This window comes from Mobula hypostoma, chromosome 18 (assembly GCF_963921235.1).
Source record: "Mobula hypostoma chromosome 18, sMobHyp1.1, whole genome shotgun sequence".
NCBI classification, from domain to species: domain Eukaryota; kingdom Metazoa; phylum Chordata; class Chondrichthyes; order Myliobatiformes; family Myliobatidae; genus Mobula; species Mobula hypostoma.
This window is the reverse complement of record NC_086114.1, coordinates 41,503,405-41,524,607: the sequence shown is the minus strand read 5'-3', so window position 1 is coordinate 41,524,607 and position 21,203 is coordinate 41,503,405. Positions and strand designations below refer to the sequence as shown.

The 21,203-nt window shown below is 40.1% G+C and overlaps 1 protein-coding gene across 1 annotated transcript in view; it reads right to left on the bottom strand.

Annotated features, from left to right (window-relative positions):
* Positions 1-909: 909 nt before the first annotated feature.
* Positions 910-21,203, bottom strand: part of tm9sf3 (transmembrane 9 superfamily member 3) — a 99,217-nt gene continuing 78,923 nt past the window's right edge. The window contains exons 10-15 of the mRNA XM_063070794.1: positions 19,129-19,268; positions 16,809-16,877; positions 15,515-15,661; positions 13,099-13,182; positions 10,176-10,252; positions 910-6,373 (exon numbers count right to left, since the gene is read on the bottom strand). Of these exons, the coding sequence (XP_062926864.1) occupies positions 6,306-6,373; positions 10,176-10,252; positions 13,099-13,182; positions 15,515-15,661; positions 16,809-16,877; positions 19,129-19,268 (585 nt within the window). The 3' untranslated portion in view covers positions 910-6,305. The remainder of the gene's footprint in view (positions 6,374-10,175; positions 10,253-13,098; positions 13,183-15,514; positions 15,662-16,808; positions 16,878-19,128; positions 19,269-21,203) is intronic.

The following is a 21,203-nucleotide window of genomic DNA, read 5'->3' as shown; positions in this document are numbered from 1 at the left end:
TCCTCTGCACTCTCTTTATAGTATCCACATCCTTCCTGTAGTGAGGTGACCAGAAATGATCACAGTACTCCAAGGGGGGTCTGACCAAGGTCGTATATAGCTGTAACATTACCTCTCAGCTCTTGAACTCAGTCCCATGCCAACACACCATACGGCTTTTTAACAACACTGTCAGCTTGTGCAGCAGCTTACTTAAAGAGTTGTGACATGCAGGACTATAGAATGCATACTGGAAGATGGGAATGAGTCAAGTAAGGCCTTTGCTGAGTGGAATAAACTCATTGACAAAATGGTCACTTTATAAATCAGATTTTTCTTCTTTGACAGTCCCTCTTGGTGAAATGCCTTGTGTGAATCATTTTAAGGTGGGATGACCATTGCACATCAGCTTGTTGATGGACCTGACAAAGTGAAATCACACGCATAGCAAATGATACTCAATGCATTCTGCAAGAACAAACACTTCTGCTCAGCAAATTCCTCCCCACTGCCTTGGTACTCCTGCTTTACTCCACTCCTTCCAACATTGGTACCCGTTCAACCCCACAGCACAAACGTTCCAGAATCCCTAGCCTGCCACTTATGTAGTGGGCTGTTTAGCAGCCATGCACCTCTGGGATCTGATCTGGAGCCTTCTGTACTTTAAAGCCCAGATTAAAAGCACATGGCTTCACCACTGGGTCAGAAATTAAACATATCCCCTAGATAATAGCTTTATTCCATTGCTTCCTTATGAACTACAGCTCTGGTGCTCCTGGACACCAGCAAACCAAGAAATGAGTTAAACCCTTATAGGTATAGGGGTCTATGTTGTCATTTTATATCATAGACCTCTCAGCACTTAGAAGCACCAAATAGATTTTGGTATTCTAATGAGGACATATTACATAATTTACACAAGCACTCATAGGTTTGAGTTGAGAATCAGAATCAGGTTTATTATCACTGGCATGTGTCGTGAATTTTTTAATTTACACCCCAGAGATGGCTGTTGAAAAAGAGCAATGGCACTGCCATTCTACATGCCCCTAATGCCTACCACTATTTCTTCAATAAATATTTAATTAAGTACTTAATTACGCTCCCATCAGCCATGGACAAACCACTTTTCCTATTGGGTTTTTGTACCTTAAAGGAATACAGTATATATTTCTCTACAAATAATGTGGTTAAGTCTAAAATGCCACCTCAGTTCAGGCATCATCAGGATGCAGTGATGCACAAATCAATAATTTCCATGAGAATCAGGGGTTCATTTGCCCTCTGATTTACCTTTTGTTTTTTTACACAAATATACAACAGATGCTGCTTAAACATAGCAACAATCCAAAATTAAAATGGTTCCATATGTACTACATAAAAATAATATATCTGTAGCTCATTGTCACAATAAACAGTATGTGATTTTATAATATCAAGAGAGTTTTAGACTAGAGGCACAAAAGTGAAACCAAGAATACAACAGGAAATTTCAACAGTTAAACGTACTTCAAATTGTTTAACAATGTAAAGGCAACAGAAATGGTGTAGATTCAAAAGGCTATTACCAGGCTCAAGTTGAGACATACATTTTACTTTCAATACAACTGGAATCAGCTGGTAGAAGCATCAAGAGATAAGCTGAGAAAAGTTGCAATGGATTGGGAAGTTTCAAAGGTAATGCCTCTGCTTCTAACCAATCCAGCCCAATTCATGCTCTCTCATCTTTTAATGCCATGAGTTCTGACTGAGTTCTGTCTTCAGCCTGAAATGCTAATTCTGTTATTTCCTACAGATGCAGCCTGACCTGCTGAGCATTTTCGCTGCGCCTTGAAAAAAAATTTCAGTATCATATGCAGTCTGCTGCCACACATCTGCCCACTCCAACACCCAGTATTTAGTCACCACTAATACCATGACACTGCATGAAATGTTAATGGCTTCTCTCAGTGATACAGCACGGAAACGGACACTTTGTCCATCAACTCCAGGCTGACCACTAAGCACATGTTTACTTTATTAAGCTCACTTTCCATGAAAATCCACCCCCCCTTCAGATTTCATGACTCAACACCACAACAGAGGCAATTTTCAGAGGCCAATTAACCTTCCAATCCGAAGTCACAGAAAGAACATGCAAACTCCACATAGATGGTACCTGAGTCCAGGTCCTAGAGCTTATGAGACAGCAGCTGTTCTGACCCCATGTACTGAGTACTTTAAACATCGATGAAGGGTCTCGGCCCGAAATGGTGACTGTTTATTCATTTCCGTACATGCTGCCGGACCTGCTGAGTTCTTCCAGCATTTTGTGTGTTTTACTTTAAACTTCCAGTTCCCCCATACCCCTCCCCCCAATCCGGTTTGTAGTATATATAGTATTTTGGTTTACTGACAATCAAGATGACACCAGTGAACAATAATTCCTCTGGTGACATCTTCCAGATAGAAAATCATTTAAATTATTTCACTTTTTTTTTTACGCCTTCTGCTTGTTCTTTTTGTATTGCTTGTGTTACAGAAACTGTTGGTGCCTACGATGTACAGTTTGGATCTCCATCGAAAGATCCAGCACTATGCTATGCCCAGAGAGCTGCCTCGTGGAGATCAGAGACGAGGGCCTGAAAAGGACCGAGAACACAAGCTAACTCATGGAAAAAATAAAGATGGGACACGAGGTCATGGATGACTCCATCTTGGAGCAGTGAGGAAGAATGAAGCATCGAGCTGAAGGCATTCGGACCTGGTCAGCGATCACTCCCAACGGAGCCACCATTTGGACAGGCATGTGATCTGAGTCACAGAAGGACAGTTCAATGTTCTGAAATATTCGAGATTGGCCTATACCTTGGTTTCCTTCAGTTTCTCGGTGTCTTGTTTCTTGTGCCCTATTGGTGGATGGGATGAGTGATCTGTAACTTCTCTGTGTGTGGTAGGGGTATTTTGATGCCACTGTCACTATTTTTATTTGCAAGTGAGGGGTTGGTTGTTTTTTTCTGTGTGGTGGAGGGGTTGGTTGCTATCTTTTTTTCTGCGAGCAAGGGGATCGAGGATTGTATTGTGGTTTTTCCTGTGGGAGAGGATGTCGGGGATTGTTATGGTTGTTCTGTTTTTTTCTGTGGGGGAGGGGCTGGGGGATTCCGGGGTTTGCGAGTTTTGTTTCTTTTACTTTTTAATGTGTATTAAATGGTTTTCTGGAGAAGACAAGTATTAAAGTTGTGTTGTACATGCATACTTTGACAATAAAATGAACCTTGAACCTTAATAACTTCCCTGAGCTCTTATTCAAAGCAGTACCATTGATCCCTTACAACCACCCTTGAACAGGGTCCCTAGGCCAAAGGATTTTTTTTTTTAAGTCAATTGGTTAAGGAATTACCTAACTGTTTGTTTTCAGATCCATAATACATAGTTACAACATCTGAAGTGCTGTCTTGGGAGACCATCTGCCGTCTTCATAGACATGGGGAATTTGTGACTGAAATTCCTTTCCACCGTGCTTAATTAGTTCAACAGGGATACCATCTGCTCCCAAGATCTTGTTTTTCATTGAGCATGTGGCTGTTTTGATCTTGTTGGTGAGCACGATTGCATAGCTTGTTTTGGGATGGAGTCAAGGGTGCTCAAGTGACTATTGTAGAGGCACTCAAAGTATCCATTCTAGTGGATGCTGACCACTTCTCTGTTCTTGATTAACTCACACCATTCTTCGCTCTCAGTTAGTGGGATGTTGAGGATTTCCGGCTGTGGACAAACAGGACACAAATGAAGAATCAATTTAATTCATGGTAAACATCCTGCATTCTTCTCACCCACTAGGTCCTTTGGCTCATAGGTTTTCCGGTGGATCTCTGCCTTCAAGTGTCTCTTTCCAAAAGGCGTAGTGATTCTTCCAAACCAGGAATGCTTTGTATTTATAATGAATTAGCTCCTGAACTGCAGAAACGACAGAGGAACTTCCTACTATCTACCAGAAGGAAAATCATTGCCAGGGTTCTTGTTCACTTTCCCTCGATGGTTGTAGAGCTGTTCCCTTAACCAGCGTGAATTCCTTCCACCTAGAGCAGGAATCCACAAACTTTTTTTTATACCATGGGCCAATACCATTAAACAAGAGGCCTGTGGAACCCAGGCTGGGAACTCCTGATCGAGAGGCACAGTGGATATGATCGCTGTTCAACAACTTCAAAGAAAAATGCAGAGAGTAACATCATTGTATGTAATGTTGTCTTAAGGTTGTAACTCAGCTGAATCATTCAATGGAGCACCATTCTCAAATCTAGCTCACAGAAATTCACCTCTGTCTTATGCCAACGTCAAGATGGGCTGCACGTGATGATCTTAACTAATGTATCTAAAATAGAGCTAATCTCAGTGCAAACTGACATCAGGCTAGGCACACCATTACCCCACATCAATCTATCTTCCTTGCCACAATGCTGCACCTTATACCTAACGATTTTGTGAAAAAAGGCGACAGGACAAAAGGCAAATGGTTCAAACTTCAATTACAACACCACCCCAACTCTGGAAGTGGAGCTCCAGTGGGCATTGAAGGTATGTCCCAAGTTGCTGTGATGCAGTCACTGAAGATACAAGAGGATGGGCCTTGCACTTAACATAAGAAGCATAAATGTCATCTTGCAATTTGTACAACTGAAAAACAGATCTGAACAACAATGAAGATCATGACGAGGCCCTAGAAAGCCTGGACCATTTGTCATATCCATGAAGGCATCTCTCAGTAAAGGAGGTAGACATCAATCATAAAATTCATCCATTACCTTCAATACCTCCACACATCCATTGACCATCTGACGAAGAGTAAAATTAAAGACCCAAAACTTGGAACAAAACCCCTGGACTAATGGACAGTGGTGATCCAAAACATGGATGATATTGCTAATATTGGGACCTTATTTACACTGTCAGCTTCACTGGGAAGGCAACAACCCTAGTCTAGCCAATCTTTCAGATTTCAATACTGCAGCATTGTGTTTCAGTTTTTGATACTAATCTACATGCTCGGCAACCATTTCATTTCAAGGACAACAAAAAAGACTTACATCTGAAAAGTTTTATTTTGTTTTCGTTATTCCTGAACATTTCTTTAAGCAGTAATGCTCCTGACAATGCATGAGCTGAGTGCTCAGGTAGGATTAACAAAATTTTAGATTCTAAATTACAATTTTGTTGAGCCTTCAGAGACAGAATTGGAAAAATACTAAAGGAGTCAAGAGTAACATCCACACCTATAATGGAGGTACCATCTTCATGCAATGGCAGGCAAGATGTAAAAAGCCACCCAAAAATTGTCACACATTTATACACCAAATTAATTTGTTATCAGAAAAAGTACTATGTAATAAATCTGTACATCCAAATAAATCTGGGTTCTACGTCTAAAGTTACATTATAAGGTTATATACATTTATTACCCCCTTTCATATTACCTTAAGTAAGCCTTCATTCCCACCGCAACATAAAACAAGACTAAGCCGCAAGACTAACTCTTGGAGAGGAGGAAAACAAAATGAAAAGATTAGTTTACACGCCCAATTATATTTTATTTAGACCTGTCTAATAAAACACCAACAGATCACCAGCCTTCCTAACAGCGTAATCATTTCTTATACACTAACTACCGTGAATTTCAGTGCAGATGATCACCTCTGTCCTTAGTCTTCACTCTTTGGATGGACTGAAGTCGAGAATTAATTATGTTTCATATAGTATAGAAGTTGAGTTGGTCCAATTATATTCATGACTGATGTGCACTCTATTACTGTATACATAAACCTTCAAATTTACACAAATTAAAATAAATGCAGCAAGTTCCCAACATTGATAAAATACAAAAACAGCAAGATTTTGAGTAAGGTTCACAAAATCTAGGATCCACAACTTTTCAGAAGTTACCTTTCTATTTGGTTCAGAAAGCTAACCATCTCAGAACAGAGGCTCAAATAATTTTAAGTAGTCAAATTTTTCCCTCCTTTACAATGGAACAAATAATTTTAAATAAACTTTGTCCTCTTCACTGAAGAGAGCTAGTCTATTCTTCTTTAATGAGCTATGTTTGTGTGGGAAGATTAGCACTGTGTTGTGGTAATGCTTACTGCATATAATCCAAGCTTTTATTGAAGAGTTGGTTAAAGCAGTCAATGAACTCAGGATCAAGGGAAACAGATGTTGCCTTAAACTTCCATGAATGGAACCCACATTTTACCCAGAGTTAACCCAATGTCTCCTTGCAGTTTAAACTGTGCAAGTTCCAGTTTAACAAACAAAATAAATGATCCTCAGCTCCCCTGGTCTGGCCTTTCTTAGTCAATTTTCACATTAGTGTAGATCTTTCTGACAAAGGCACTTGTTCCCATATAACCGACAGCACCTGGGGGAAAAAAAAACATCTGTTGAAGAGCACAGTTTTAAAAACTGGACAATGATCATCATTCAATGCATTATCTAATGTTGGCAAAGCTATTTTCATTGAAGGCAGTCAGACACAATGCATTGCACAAAACATTGATACAAGTACAAAGAAGGCACCACCAACTGCTATACTTCATTAGGAGTTCAAGGAGATTTGGTTTGTCACCAAAGACGAGCAAATTTGTACAGAAGTACCATGGAGAACACTCTGACTGTTGCATCACCTTCTGTATGGAGGTTCTAATGCACAGGATTGAAAGAGGCTGCACAGGATTGCAAATTCAACCAGCTCCATCAAAGGCACAAGCCTCCTCACTATTCAGGAGGCCTTCAAAAAGCAGTGCCTCAAGAAGGCAGCATCCATCATCAAGGAGAGGGTAGAGGAGCCTGAAGACCTATACTCAACCTTTGAGGAACAGCTTCCTTCCCTCTGCCTGGACCAGCTTCTGACTGGTCCATGAACAGTACCTCACCATTCCTCTTTTGCACTATTTATTTATCCCTGCAATTTATAATAATATTTTATGTCTTGCACAGTTGAGTGGTGTCGCAGCAACAACCTTGCACTCAACATCAGTAAGACCAAGGAATTGATTGTGGACTTCAGGAAGGAGAAGTCAAGAGCACTCACACCAGTCCTCATCAAAGGATTAGAAGCGGAAAGAGTCAGCAGTTTCAAATTTCTGGGTGTCAACATCTCTGATGATCTACCCTGAGCCCAACAGATTGATGCAATTACCCAAGGCAGCATGACAATGGCTATATTTCACTCGGAGTTTGAGGAGAATTGGTATGTCACCACAGACGCTTGTAAATTTCCACAGATGTAACGTGAAGAGCATTCTAACTGTTTGCATCAATGTCTGGTATGGAGGGGGTACTGCGCAGGATCAGAAAAAGCTGCAGGAAGTTGTAAACTTTGATAGCTCCGTAGGGGCACTAGTCTCCCCAGCATACAGGACAACTTCAAAAGGTAATGCCTCAAAAAGTTGGCATCTGTCATTAAGGACCTCTATCACCTAGGACATGCCCTCTTCTCATTGCTACCAGCAAGGAGGAAGCAAATGAACCTGAACTTTTCAGGAACAGCTTCTTCCCTTCAATCAAAAGATTTTTGAATGCACAATGAGCCTACTACTTCAGTATTTTTTTCCCTCACTTTTTGCACCATTTACTTAATTTAATTTTCTTTGATTTATATATACTTAGTGTAAAATTTTTATTATTGTGTACTACAATGTTCTGCTGCTGCAAAACAACAAACTTCACCATACATGCCAGTGATATTAAAACTGTTTCTGATTCTGAAGGTGACAAGACTTGCAGAGATCTGAGGAAGAAAGATGCAAATCCATAAATGGGCTTAAAACAGAGGTTACTCCTCATGGTACAGGTGGACTTAGCACAAGTCAGTCACAGACCTCAACTGTTGGAGGTTAGATAGGGTAAAGCAGTCAGAAGAGCACTACAGTAGTCAAGTCTGTTGATACAGTAACTGGTATAAATGAGTGCTGCAGTTCTATAAAACTTTGATTAGGCCACAGTTGGAAGCATTGTCATTTATTCACTTTCTTATTCATTTAGAGAAACAGTGTGGAATAGACACTTCTGGCCCCTCAAGCCCCCCTCCTTAGACACCCCTGATTTAACCCTAGCCTAATCATAGGACAATTTACCATGACCAATTAACCTACTAACCAATATGTCTTTGGACTGTGGGAGAAAACCAGAGCACCCAGAGAAAACCCATGCATTCCACGGAGATTAGTGGTGGCGTCACGTTAACCACAGTGCTACCATGGCTCCCACTTCAGTTGTGTTCATTTCTGGTCACGTACTACAGAAAAGATGTGGTGGTTTTGGAGAGGATGCAAAAACAAAATGTTTACCAGGATGCTGTTTATATTCGAGAGTACTAGCTGTCAGGAGAAGTTGGATAAGTTTGGGTTGCTTTCTCTGGAGTGTTGGAGGCTGAGGGGAGAAGTTTATAAAATGATGAAAGGCATAGATCGGGTAGAAAGCAGAGTCTTTCTCTGATGGTGGAAATGTCAAACACTAGAGGGCTAGATTTAGGGTGAGGGGAAGTTTAAAGGAGATGAGCAAGCCAAGTTGAAAAAAAAACAGGAATGCTTGATTAATCACAGCAATCACCATCGAAACTAATTGATGGGATGATTAAAACACAGTGGTACTGAAATCGTTTGGAAGGGAAAAGGTAACTATCTGGAAATCATTTGAATATGTTGTCTCAATATCTCAGAAACCCTGGGTGTTCAAGATTCCACCTTTGTTACTATAACATAGATACAATGTGACAATTCTTTTCCAAAAGGTGTCTTGTCATGCCAGAACTCATTTTAACTAACGAATAACTCATCACTTATGAAGTCCAGCAAAAAAAACTTGAACAAATGATATAATAATCACTAACAAATATGCTTGGGAAAGTCAGGTAAATAAAAATAGGTCAAATACTGGGAAAAGTTTCCTGTTCTGTTGCTTAGAGTATGTAAAGTTACATTTTGACAGAAGTGATGAAACAAAAGGAGTTGTAAGCAGGGATGGCTGAGGTTTAACAACACCAGGAAAGCGAGTTTGGTATTAGCAGTTCAAGGTAGTTTGTTTTTATTAAGTTAAGTGCTCTATTATATAATATAGAAAAACAATTTCCTCCAGTTGGGTGGTCAACTGTGAAGAATTATTGAGTTAAAAGTCATAGGGTGGCTGAGGAAAGGGTTTGGGGAAATTTCAGATGCTTACTTGGGATGTGAAAGAGAGTACCACAGAGTGGGGCAGACAGCAAAAATAATTACTATTTGATGCAAAGGGTAGGAAAACAGGAAGAGAAAAAGAAAAAATAAAGAATCAGGATTTTAAACCTAACAACAGGCAGTTCAAGCATGATAGGCTACAAAAGATTTTAATTGCAGTAAATCTGGTTTCAGATGTATATTCACTAAGTAGTTTCAGATATATGTACCACAGTTCATGTCGAGTACTGAAGCTGGTAAAACATGTTAAAAAATCTTCGTATGTTTCCATTCCAATTACACTGAAATGCTTAATTGCCTAATAAAAGAAAAATAAAGCTTTAAAATTTCAGCGAGACTCACAACCTCAGGGAGTCAGTCCCAAAGTGTTTGACTGCCAATTAATCTGTTTTCTTTGAACCCAGTTGAAATACTGCAACCATTTTTGCACTCAGCAAGTTCCCACAGACAGTGATAAAGACCAGAGACCAGAAACCCCTAGGTAATGGACGCCTGACATATGGCAGCGCCTACATATGGCTGGGCATTTGGGACACTGGCAAGATGGATGGGGATGAATTTGTCACTGCTGAAGGACTGCAGGCAACTTATTCCTTAGAGTCTAAGTGGGACATTGTTGCTCAGGTGATTATCACCAAATAGGCCACTCACAGAACCTTGACATCTGGTCTTAACAATCTACAAAACAGTCAGTTTCAGTGCAGTTCGATGCTGCTCTCATCAGACATGGTACATTTTTCTTATTTGGTTTAAAAAAAGGCGAGACCAAGGTCTAATGGACAAAGAAATAAATCAGAGCTCCTTATCTACAGAAAGCATTGCTAGCTTTTATGCCTAAGGATGAATGGAAACCAGTGCTAAATTTGAGATTGTTCATGAAGTTTCATTCTGATTCTCCACATTTAGAAATAAAAATACAATGGCGCAAAGCTGGATATATCACCTCTAGACCTTGATTACGCTTCTGTACACTTCCAATACAACACTTACCACACATGATCCCAAGTGCAGTGCTGAATACTGCCATGTACCCAAAGTAGAATGCTGTCTGAAACAGTCCATACATCCTTTTGCATGAGAAAAGTAAAGAATGTTTATTAGTGCACAATATACATACATTTAATCTTGCATACAATTATTCATCTCTCAGAGCACAGAACAGTCAGTCTACAATGGCAGTGCCAACCATAATGCCAAATGAAAATACTCCCATCTGCCGCACATGGGTTATATCGCACAAGTTCCTATCTGTCTCAAGCATTGTTATTGTATCTGCTTCCACTAACTCCCTTGGCAACACGTTACAGGCATTTGCCACTGGGTAAAGGAAAACTCGCCTTTGAATCAACTTTCCCCCTCTCACCTTAAATCTATGTTCTCTAGTATTTGACATTTCTACTCTGGGGAATAAAGACTCTTATCTATGCCTCTCAGTATTTTGCATACCTTTATCAGGTCGCCTCACAGAACCCAATAGTCCAGAGGAAACAACTAATTTGTTCGTCCAACTAATCCTCGCTAATCGAGGCAACATACTGCTGAATCTCTTCTGCACACTCTTCAAAGCCTCCACATTCTTTCTGTAATGCGGCAACCAGAACTCCACACAATTCCAAATATGGGCTAACCAAAGTTTTATATAGTTGCAACATGGCTTACCAAATTTTATACTCAATAACCTGAATGGTGAAGGCCATACATCTTCTTTATCACCTTATCTACTTGTGTTGTTGCTTTTAAGCAGCTTTGGACTTGCACCCCAAGATCCCTCTCTACATCAATGCATTCAAGAGTCCTGCCATTAACTGTACACTTTCCTCTTACATTTCACCTTCCAGCATGCACACCTCACTTGTCCAAATTAAACTCCATCTATTTTTCTGCACATATTTCCAAATGATCTCTATCTTGCTGAGCCCTTTGATAACCTTCCTCACTATCCACAAATCCATTAATTTGTGTTGTTTGCAAACATACCAAACACCCTTTTTGTCCAAATTACATCACATAGAACATAGAAATCTGCAGCACATTACAGGCCCTTTGGCCCACCACGTTGTGCCGACCATGCAGCCTACTCTAGATACTGCCTAGAGTTTCCCAAGCACATAGTCCTCTATTTTTCTAAGCTCCATGTACCTATCTAAGAGGCTCTTAAAAAACCCTATTCTATCCGTGTCCACCGCCGCCACCAGCAGTGCATTCCACACACCCACCACTCTCTGCGAGGAAAAACCTACCCCTGACATCCCCTTGGATGCCTCCTCGTGTTAGCCATTTCAGCCCTGGGAAAATGCCTCTGGCTATCTACACGATCAATGCCCCTCATCATCTTACACACCTCTATAAGGTCACCTCTCATTCTCCGTCACCCCAAGTAGAAAAGGCCAAGTTCACTCAATCCAGGCAACATCCTTGTAAATCTCCTCTGCAATCTCTCTATAGTATCCACATCCTTCTTGTAGTGACGTGCCTAGACCTGCACACAGTACTCCAAGTGGGGTCTAACCAGGGTCTTATATACCTGTAACATACCTCACGGCTCTTGAACTCAATCCCACAGTTGATGAATGCCAAGACACCATACGCCTTCTTAACAACACTGGCAATCCGTACAGCAGCTTTGAGTGTCCTATCGACACGGACCCCAAGATCTCTCAGATCATCCACACTGTCAATAGTCTTACCATTAATATTATAATCTGTCTTCAAATTCAACCTACCAAAATAAACCATTTCACACTTATCTGGGTTGAACTCTATCTGCCACTTCTGCATCCTATTGATGTCCCGCTGTAACCTCTGACCTCCAAACTATCCACAACACCCCCAACTTCTGTGTCATCAGCAATTTGAATCCTCAAGAGCAAGGCAGATTAACACTACAGGTGTGCTATAAAGGAACATGGATGTAAGCAGTTAACTGGAGTTGAGATGCTGTAATGAGAATGAATGGTTGATCAGAATTGAGTACTTGAATAGGTTACTTCTGTTTCTCTGTTTTGGCATTTCACTACAGGTAAATATCAAAATCAATTTCAGCAGGTAATGGAAAGCACTTCTTTAAAGAATACCTCCATGCCAACAACAAACTGTGTTATTAAATGCAGGGTACACTGCCTCTCTTTTTTCCAAAGTAAATCCATCATTGCACTTTTATAAAATTTTCATCTCCCACACTTAGGATTAGATATAAGCCCATGACTCAGAAGTCAAATGCTTGCTGGAAAGAACACAACGACATTTCATCTGGGTAACGTACAACCCAATGGTATGAATACTAGATTTTCCAACTTCAGGTAACCCACATTTCCTGTGCTCTTTTCTCCTTCTCCACCCACCCAGATTACCCTGCAGCTTCAGTCCCTACCCCCACCTGCCCATTACCCCTCTCTTATCTAGTACCATTTATCACTTCTCTTACTTAGCAAATTTCAGCATCAGCAATTCAAACCTCAGCCTCTATCTCTACCACCCCCTGCTCCCACCTGGCTCCATCTGCCCTTCATAACACCCCTAACCTGGTTCCACCTATTGCTTTCCTGCTCCTGACACACCTCCTTATACTGTCTATTTCCCTTTATACTCTCAATCAGCATGCAGGGTCTCAACCCAAAACGTGACCATCATGTTGCTGCTTGATCCTTCAGCAGTTTGGTTTTTCACTCCAGGCAATTACATCTGCAGCCTCTTGTCCCCAGTTAGACCTTACCCTGTTACTCCTTTGGAAAGTTTTGAGGAGACTTTCAGAGAAAAACAGAAACAGTGAACAAAATGATAATTGAATGAAAAGCTCACATAACTAATTTTTCCACTATCTAGAATCAATTAATCCGAATTAACAAGGAAGCGAAGACTGTTACTTAGCATGACAGTACAACCAGACGCTAGCAAATTAAACTTGTTTTCTTACTTTGTTTTGAAGAAGTAGTAGTAGAAGGAGTACATGTAAACATAGACTGCAGTAGACGCTGCTGAAAGAAAACTTGTCCATTGCCTGCAAGATCAGTAAATTTAACGGTGAGACAAAACTCCTGTTTAAAACCACTCTAGGTGTTACAACATTCTGTACATGGAACATACCTAAAAGACAATGCATCTTAAGAAGAAAATTAATTTATTTATGTCATTTATGTTATAATTAGATATTACTTTATAATCGAAAGCAGTCCAAATTATGATAGCTACAGCTTATTTTAAATCTTACACTACAGGGATTTTGTCCTGAACCAACAGCTGCGCCAGGAATTGGAATTGCACGGTGAAAAGGAAACCCCATTTTCTATGGGGATCACACCACAAAGGTGGTGGATGGTTCAATCCTGATTCAATGAAAATTGAAGAAACAACATTTTTCACACAAAATGTCAGCGTACAAAACAAGCTGTTATAATCTTAGCTTAACCAATCGTTATATTAAAGCAATTTATTAAGTATTTTAATGTTGCAAGCTGACCTTAACACAAATAAAACTAATTCCATATTACAACAGGACAAGACTGGCAGTTGTAGTTGAACATACAGTGCCTATAAAATGCCCCGCTTTGATAGTTTTCATGTTTTATTGTTTTACAACATTGAGTCACAGCTGATTTCATTTGGCTTTTTTGACAATGATCAACAGAAAAAGACACTTCTGTGGCAAAGTGAAAACAGATCACTACAAAGCGATCTAAATTAATTACAAATATAAAACACAAAATAATTGATTGCAGTAAAAATACACTGTATCTGGAAGGTCCAACTGCTGGTGAGTTAATGTCCTAGCAAAAACTACACCATGAAGACAAAGAAACACTCCAAGCATCTCTGCGAAAAGGTTATGCAAAGCACAAGTCAGGAGATGGATACAAGAAAATTTCCAAGTCACTGAATATACCTTGGAGTATAGTTAAGTCAATCATCAAGAAATGTAAATAATATGGCACAGCTGTAAATCTGCCTAGAGCAGGCCATCCTCAAAAACTGAGTGACCGTGCGAGAAGGGGTCTAGTGAGGGAGGCCACCAAGAGATTTATGACAACTGTGGAGGAGTTACAAGCCTCAGTGGCTGAGATGGGAGAGACTGTGCATACAACAACTGTTGCCTGGGTGCTTCACCAGTTGCAGCTTTATGGGAAAGTGACAAAGAGAAAGCCACTGTTGAAAAAAACTCATATGAAATCTCAGCTAGACTTTGCTTAAAGGCATGTGGGAAGCTCCGAAGTCAGCTGGAAAGTTCTATGGTTTGACAGAATCAAAGTTGAGTTTTTGGGCCACCAAACTAAACGCTATGTTTGGCATAAGCCAAACACTACACATCAAAGACACGCCATCCCTACCGTGAAGCATGGTGCTGGCTACATCATGCTGTGGGGAAGCTTCACTGCAGCAGGCCCTGAAAGGCTTGTGAAGGTAGCGAGTAAAATGAATGCATCAAAATACAGGTGAATCCTGATGCAGCCTGCAAGAGAACTGCGACTTGGGAGAAGATTTGTTTTCTAGCAAAACAATGACCCTAAGCATAAAGCCAAAGCTACACAGGAATGGCTTAAAGACAACTAAGTTAGTGTCCTGGAGTGGCCAAGTCAGAGTCCAGACCTCAATCCAATTGAGTATTTGTGGCTGTACTTGAAAAGGGCTGTTTACTCATGATCCCCATGCAATCTGACAGAGCTAGCTTGAGTAGTTTTATAAAGAAGAATGGGGAAAGATTACAGTGTCCAGATGTACAAGGCTAATAGAGACCTGTCCACACAGATTCAAGGCTGTATTGCTGCTAAAGGTGCATCTACTAAATACTGACTTGAAAGAGGTGAGTAATTATGCAATCAACAATGTGTTTAATAATTGTAATAAATTTAGACCAATTTGTAGAAATTTTGTTTTCACTTTGATACGAAAGAATCTTTTCTGTTGAGGTCAAAAAAGCCAAATTAAATCTACTGTGATTCAATCTTGTAAAACAATAAAACATGGAAATTTCCAAAGGGGGTGAATACTTTTTATAGGCACTGTACAAGAATTTCACCAAGACCAGGCCTCCTTTTGAACGCTACAGTCCATATGCTAATATACTGTAGGTGAGCACCAGTCAACACTCAGGACACAAAGCCTTTCATGGTGACAAAGCTTTCTGAGTTGCATAGTTAGGTTATGAAGAGCCAATTGGACAGGGTACTGGAAGCACATGGGATCGACAGAACTGAGCCCAACAAACAAAAGCAGAATCAGGTTCTTTCTGAGTCTGGTTCACTGCATTAGCAGGAAACAACTGTTCTGAAACCTCTCAGACTCAAATAGATGAGCATTCAACCAACATTCAAAAAGACAGGTTGGAAATAACTTACCACCTGTAGTCTTCAGCATTTAGCAGAAAATAAGTGCAGACAATGGTAACACAGACTGTGACTATGCAGAGAATAACCAGAACAAGCATCATGAAACCGTAGACATAATATATCTTGTAAGCCCAAAAAGAAGTGAAGATGAAGTACCTGAGAGAAAAAAAAATAGTAAATCACTCTTTCAATTGATCTGCTTAAAATTTAGTGAACAGAGCACCTCTAGACTTTTAGTAACTGTACAAATTTACACACTAATCTACTCTCTACATAGGTCATAATTAATTCAGTGTATTAGCACCACGGCAAGGTTGCTATTAATAATAGGCAATGCCTTTCTTCTGCACTCATCTTGAAGTGCTGTCACCCCTCTCCAGCATCAGCAATTATACTCAGTTTATACACACATAAATAAATATACCAGAAAGCTTCAATGAAGTATTTCCAAAGGTCTGATTTAAAATTAGATAGCTATTTACAACAGAATAGCTAAGAATAAACAATTCCCTGAAATGGACAGAATTTTTAGATTTTTGAGAATATAAACTGATAAAATGGCATATCTAAGATCATGTCCAACAATTTGGAGAGGTGAGGGTAATTGATCACATCTTTTGTTACTTTACACCAAACAACCAAAGAGTTAAACATCTCAGAAATAGGCCCTTAGCCTAACAACTTATCCATTGGTAACTGAAGTGCCTTCCTGAGCCAATTGCCTCTGTTTGGCTCATTTCAGTCTAATCCTTTCCTATCCATTCACTTGTCCAATATTATTTAAGTGTTATAATTGTACCCACCTCTATCACTTCCTCTGGCAGCTTGTTCCATGCACCACCACCTTCTGTGGGAAAAATGGCCCCTTGAGTCCCCTTTAAATCTTTCCTCTCTCACCTTAAACTTATGCCCTACTTTGGGAAAAATATTGTGACCATTCACCTTATCTCTGTTCCTAAGATTTTATAAATTTCTATAAGGTTACTGCACCCGCCCCAGCTTAATCATGTTCTTTCTATAGTTTGGGGCCAGAAATACACACAATACACCAGATCACCAAAACCCATACAACTAACATCATGTCCCAACCATTGTACCCAGGGCTCCATCCACTGAAGGCAAGGATGTCTTATGCCTTCTTTTGTCTACCTTTGAACAGACACTTGACAGCAGCTACTGTCAGGAAAGATGAAACCCATGCCACAGAAATTATTTGATCACTTTTGGCTGTTTTCAAAGTTGATTCTACAAAAACCAGGCCAACAAAAAAATTGCTGAGGTACAACAGTAAAACAAAACTTACATCTCAATAAAAATGGAACCAAATGGTAGGATTCCACCAAGACATACAATAACAGCTGGCTCCATGAACCTGTAATATAAGATCAAAGTAAGCATCAGCTAACAATACTACAACAGATACACTTATCCATTGATGTGGCATTTTTTGATATTTCCACTATAAAATAGTTTTTTAGTCTGGTTTTAAGTGAGAGCTTCCTCCAATGTATCCTTTCACCTGCTACACCTTAGGTTGGAGGAACAACACCTAATATTCCATTTGGGTAGCCTCCAACCTGATGGCAGGAACATCGATTTCTCAAACTTCCGGCCATCCAACTCTCCATTCATCATTTTCCACCCCCCTTTCGCTTCCTCATCATATTTCCTTGCCCTCCCATTGCCCCCACTGGTGCCCCTCCCCTCCATTTCTTTCTTCCATGGCCTTCTGCCTCTTTCACAAATCAACTTCCTAGCTCTTTACCCCCCACCCCCCCCAAGGTTTCACCTATCACCTGATGTTTCTCTCTCCCCTCACCCCACCAGTTTTTCTCTCCAGTCCTGCCAAAGGGTTTCGGCCCGAAACTTCAACTGTACTTTTTTCCACAGATGGTGCCTGGCCTGCTGAGTTCCTCCAGCATTTTAGCTGATGGAAGCTGATGGAATCTGATAGGAAAGGAAGGTGGAGCATAGAGCACTGTGTCTCACTACAAACCTCTGGAGGAACCCTGCATGTTGAACAGCATCAGGAAAGGAATTGTGACGTCAGAGGACATAGCAGGATAATGAAGATTACAAATGTTACCAGTGCCGCAATTACAAACGTAGATAGATAAGGAAATGAGATGGGAACCACTGGTGGTGAGGTGAATGACAGATCAAACTAGAAACAGAGGATGTGGATAAAACTTGTATAGCTATAGAACCAGGAGGGAGGGGGGATGAAGATAGGTGATGATGGGTTGCCACTGTCTCCTAACTCCACCCCTTCACCTCCCTGATCAACCTGCCTGGAACCTTAAACCCCTCCTCAATCCACCAATCACCTTGATCTCCTGTCTCATCACTTCCCTTCACTTTATACTAGCTATTTCACCTTATTTCACACTGATGTACGTTTTTCCACCCAAAATGTTGATAATTCTTTTCCTCACAGATACTGCTAGACCCAGAGTTTCTTTTGCTCCAGTTTCCAGAATCTTCAGTCTCGAGTCTTCCAAAATCTGTCTTCTTACCCAAAAGTCATTGGTCAAAATAATGACTGTAGCTTCCAGAAAACATGAAATTTGTCCTCTGAAGCTGTCCCCTAATTGAAGTGTTACTGAAAACTGACTGTGGCCTAGCAGCTCCTCAGAACAGGGAGCTGGGAATCATAGGGAGGCTGGCCAAGCTGATCTTGGCCAAGTGTGGGATGCAAATCCCACAAAATCTAGCTGAGTCAGACATTCAGTCTGAACTCACAGATTAGTGACACTATTGACAAGAATAGGTGATAATGACATAATGCAGATCTATCAGCTGATTTCAATATTTAACACAAGTATCAGTCTAGGAAATGAGGGAAAAAAATAGGCAGACTAAATGGAGCAACAGTTTGCTGGGTCAACCTGGTCCAGAGAGTTGCACCCAGAGTCCTATCCCCACACACCCATTCATCTTTAAAAGAAACTATTAGTGTTCTTCCATCTAGCCCACCAATTGTCAAGCCAAGAGAAGTTTCCAGAAACTTACAGCCACCTCCCCACTTCCCACCGAGCAAGCCAGATCAGTGATATTTCTGGTGCTCAGCAGTGAAGACTTTGAGAGTTCCAACCAAGGGAATGATGATGACACTGTCATCATCCAAGTCAAGAGACTAGCAGTTGTGAAGAGCAGATAATGAGGACTCTTGAAGCACAGCAAAGACTCCTACGACTAGCCCCGGGAGCAATGGATATTGCGTAGGCTCCAGTCTAACTGCTGAGTCCTAAGTATTGCAAGATTAACCATGTGTGTGCACATGACAGAGTGAGAATAAAACTAGGATTTCACTTCTGTCCCTTTGTTTTCCTTCATAGTAGATACTGCTTAAAGTGCCAAGAAAACACAAGAGCAACACAGCCACATATACTAATGCCTACAAGACTGAAAACTAAATTCTGACAGAGCCCCTGACCAAAAGTGATCAATCTCACCAAGTCCAACCAATTTTAAAAACAGAATCCACAGCACAGTTTTATCTACTAAGTTTTCTCCCACAAATAAATTCTACTGCTTGTATGAGTCTGCCTTGAATTTAACATAACTCATTTTCTCAAATTATATAATGTACAACTGAGTAGAGTTGACAGATCTGTACTTACCATTTCTTCTCTGGAATTGGACGTGGTACTGCATTTACACGGCAAGGGAAGTTGGGCTGTCCTGACATGTTTCTGCCAAGAATAGTCCCCACTAAGTTTAGTGGGAGGATGACAAAAAAACATATGCAGCAAACGGCAACCTTCAAAGGAGGAAAACAAGCACCTAAAGGTCAATACAATTTTGCTGCACGTTTATACTGCAATAACTAAAATATTGTGTGCGATATTAATCAGTTTTACCACTTGTGTCACAGAATATTTATAAAAGACAGGTTGATTCAAAACAAATTTCCAAACCAAGAAATTTTTTTGTATAGTGTCAGAATAGGTGTTGTGGATCAATTAAAATATAACACCAGAGCCCATTTAATGAGCCAGAATATGACATTATAGTCTGATACTAAGAAGAAAAAAATTAATGAGCTATATCCTTCCAAGCCAAGGTTTAACTATTTAGGTTCTTCGACATTAAGAATTAAAATATTCTTTGAGAGGAAATAGAAAGGCAGTTACTATGTCTAACATTACTTGTGTATCATAATTGCAGCAAATATATAATGCAGATGTATTTTATACTGAACTAAAATGGCCTAAAGATAAGTCTTCCTTCACAGTGATCTAGTTCATTCTGTCATGAACTACAAATTCATTTAGCTCTTGCCTCTCAAGGCCAGGCAAACCTAGAATTTACACATTTAGATATTCCCGAGATGCTTCATGCTGCAAGCTACAACATGTCCATGGCACACCAATGACAGGCAAATCTGGAGAGTTCTCAGGTAACATGGCAGATCTAACAAATACACGAAATATAATTTCAAAGTGATACTTTGAAACCTTTACATCCAAGAAATAACAGAATGAAACCTGTCTTTGGTCATCAGTACTAAACAAATGGAAATAGTAGTCCCCAACACACCTCTGCACATTCCATTCCATTTTCTTTAAGAAATTTTAAGTATTTAAAAATATAACAATATCATTTTACAGGATTTTAGAATATTCATGGGGTTAAATTTTAACATCTTTTAATAAGTAGCCACATAGCCAGAAACATTATATCAAGCCATCAGCTTAATAACAACATCCACTTTTAATATACAATAGGATTCAATGATATCATCACTTACTCTTCTAAACTCCAGTGAGTACAGGCCCAGAGCCAAATGTTCCTCATATGTTAACCCTTTCACTCCCATAATCATTCTCATGAACCTGCTCTGGACCCTCTAAAATGCTAACACATCTTTTCTGAGACAAGGGGCCTAAACTACTCACAATACTCTCAAGCAACGCACACAAAAAATGCTGGTGAACGCAGTAGGCCAGGCAGCATCTATAGGAACAGATACAGTCGACGTCCTGACAAAGGGTCCCGGGCCGATACATCGACTGTACCTCTTCCTATAGATGCTGCCTGGCCTGCTGCGTTCACCAGCATTTTTTGTGTGTGTTGCTTGAATTTCCAGCATCTGCAGATTTCCTCGTGTCTGCACAATACTCTCAAGTACAGTCTGACCAATGCTAATGCTGCCTTACCAACTCAACTTACAAGTTAACCTTAGGGAATCCTGCACAAGGACTCTCAAATTCTTTTGCACCTCTGATTTTGGAATTGTTTCCTAGTTTAGAAAATAGTCTACACCTTTTTTTCTAACAAAGTGCAAGACCATACACACCCCTACACTATATTCCAACTATCACTTCTAGCTTATACTTCTCCTCCAACCCCCTCAACTTTTTATTCAGGCTTCTTCACCCGTTCTTTCCAGTCCTGATGAAGGTTCTCGGCCTGAAATGTTGTATGTCTATTCATTTCTATAGATGCTGCCTGACCTGCTGAGCTCTTCCAGCAACTTGTGTTTGTTGCTCTGGATTTCTATCATCTGCAGAATCTTATCCTTATGGTTTGTATTTTGGAGTCATATTCTTATGAGCTAATGCAGGATAATATTAACTTAAAAAAGAATGTCAGTATCTAAATTTACAAAGCACCTCAAAGCCAAAGATGACTTAAAATGCCTTACAGCTTATTAAGCATTTTCATCATATACATTCCAATCTCTCTGACATTA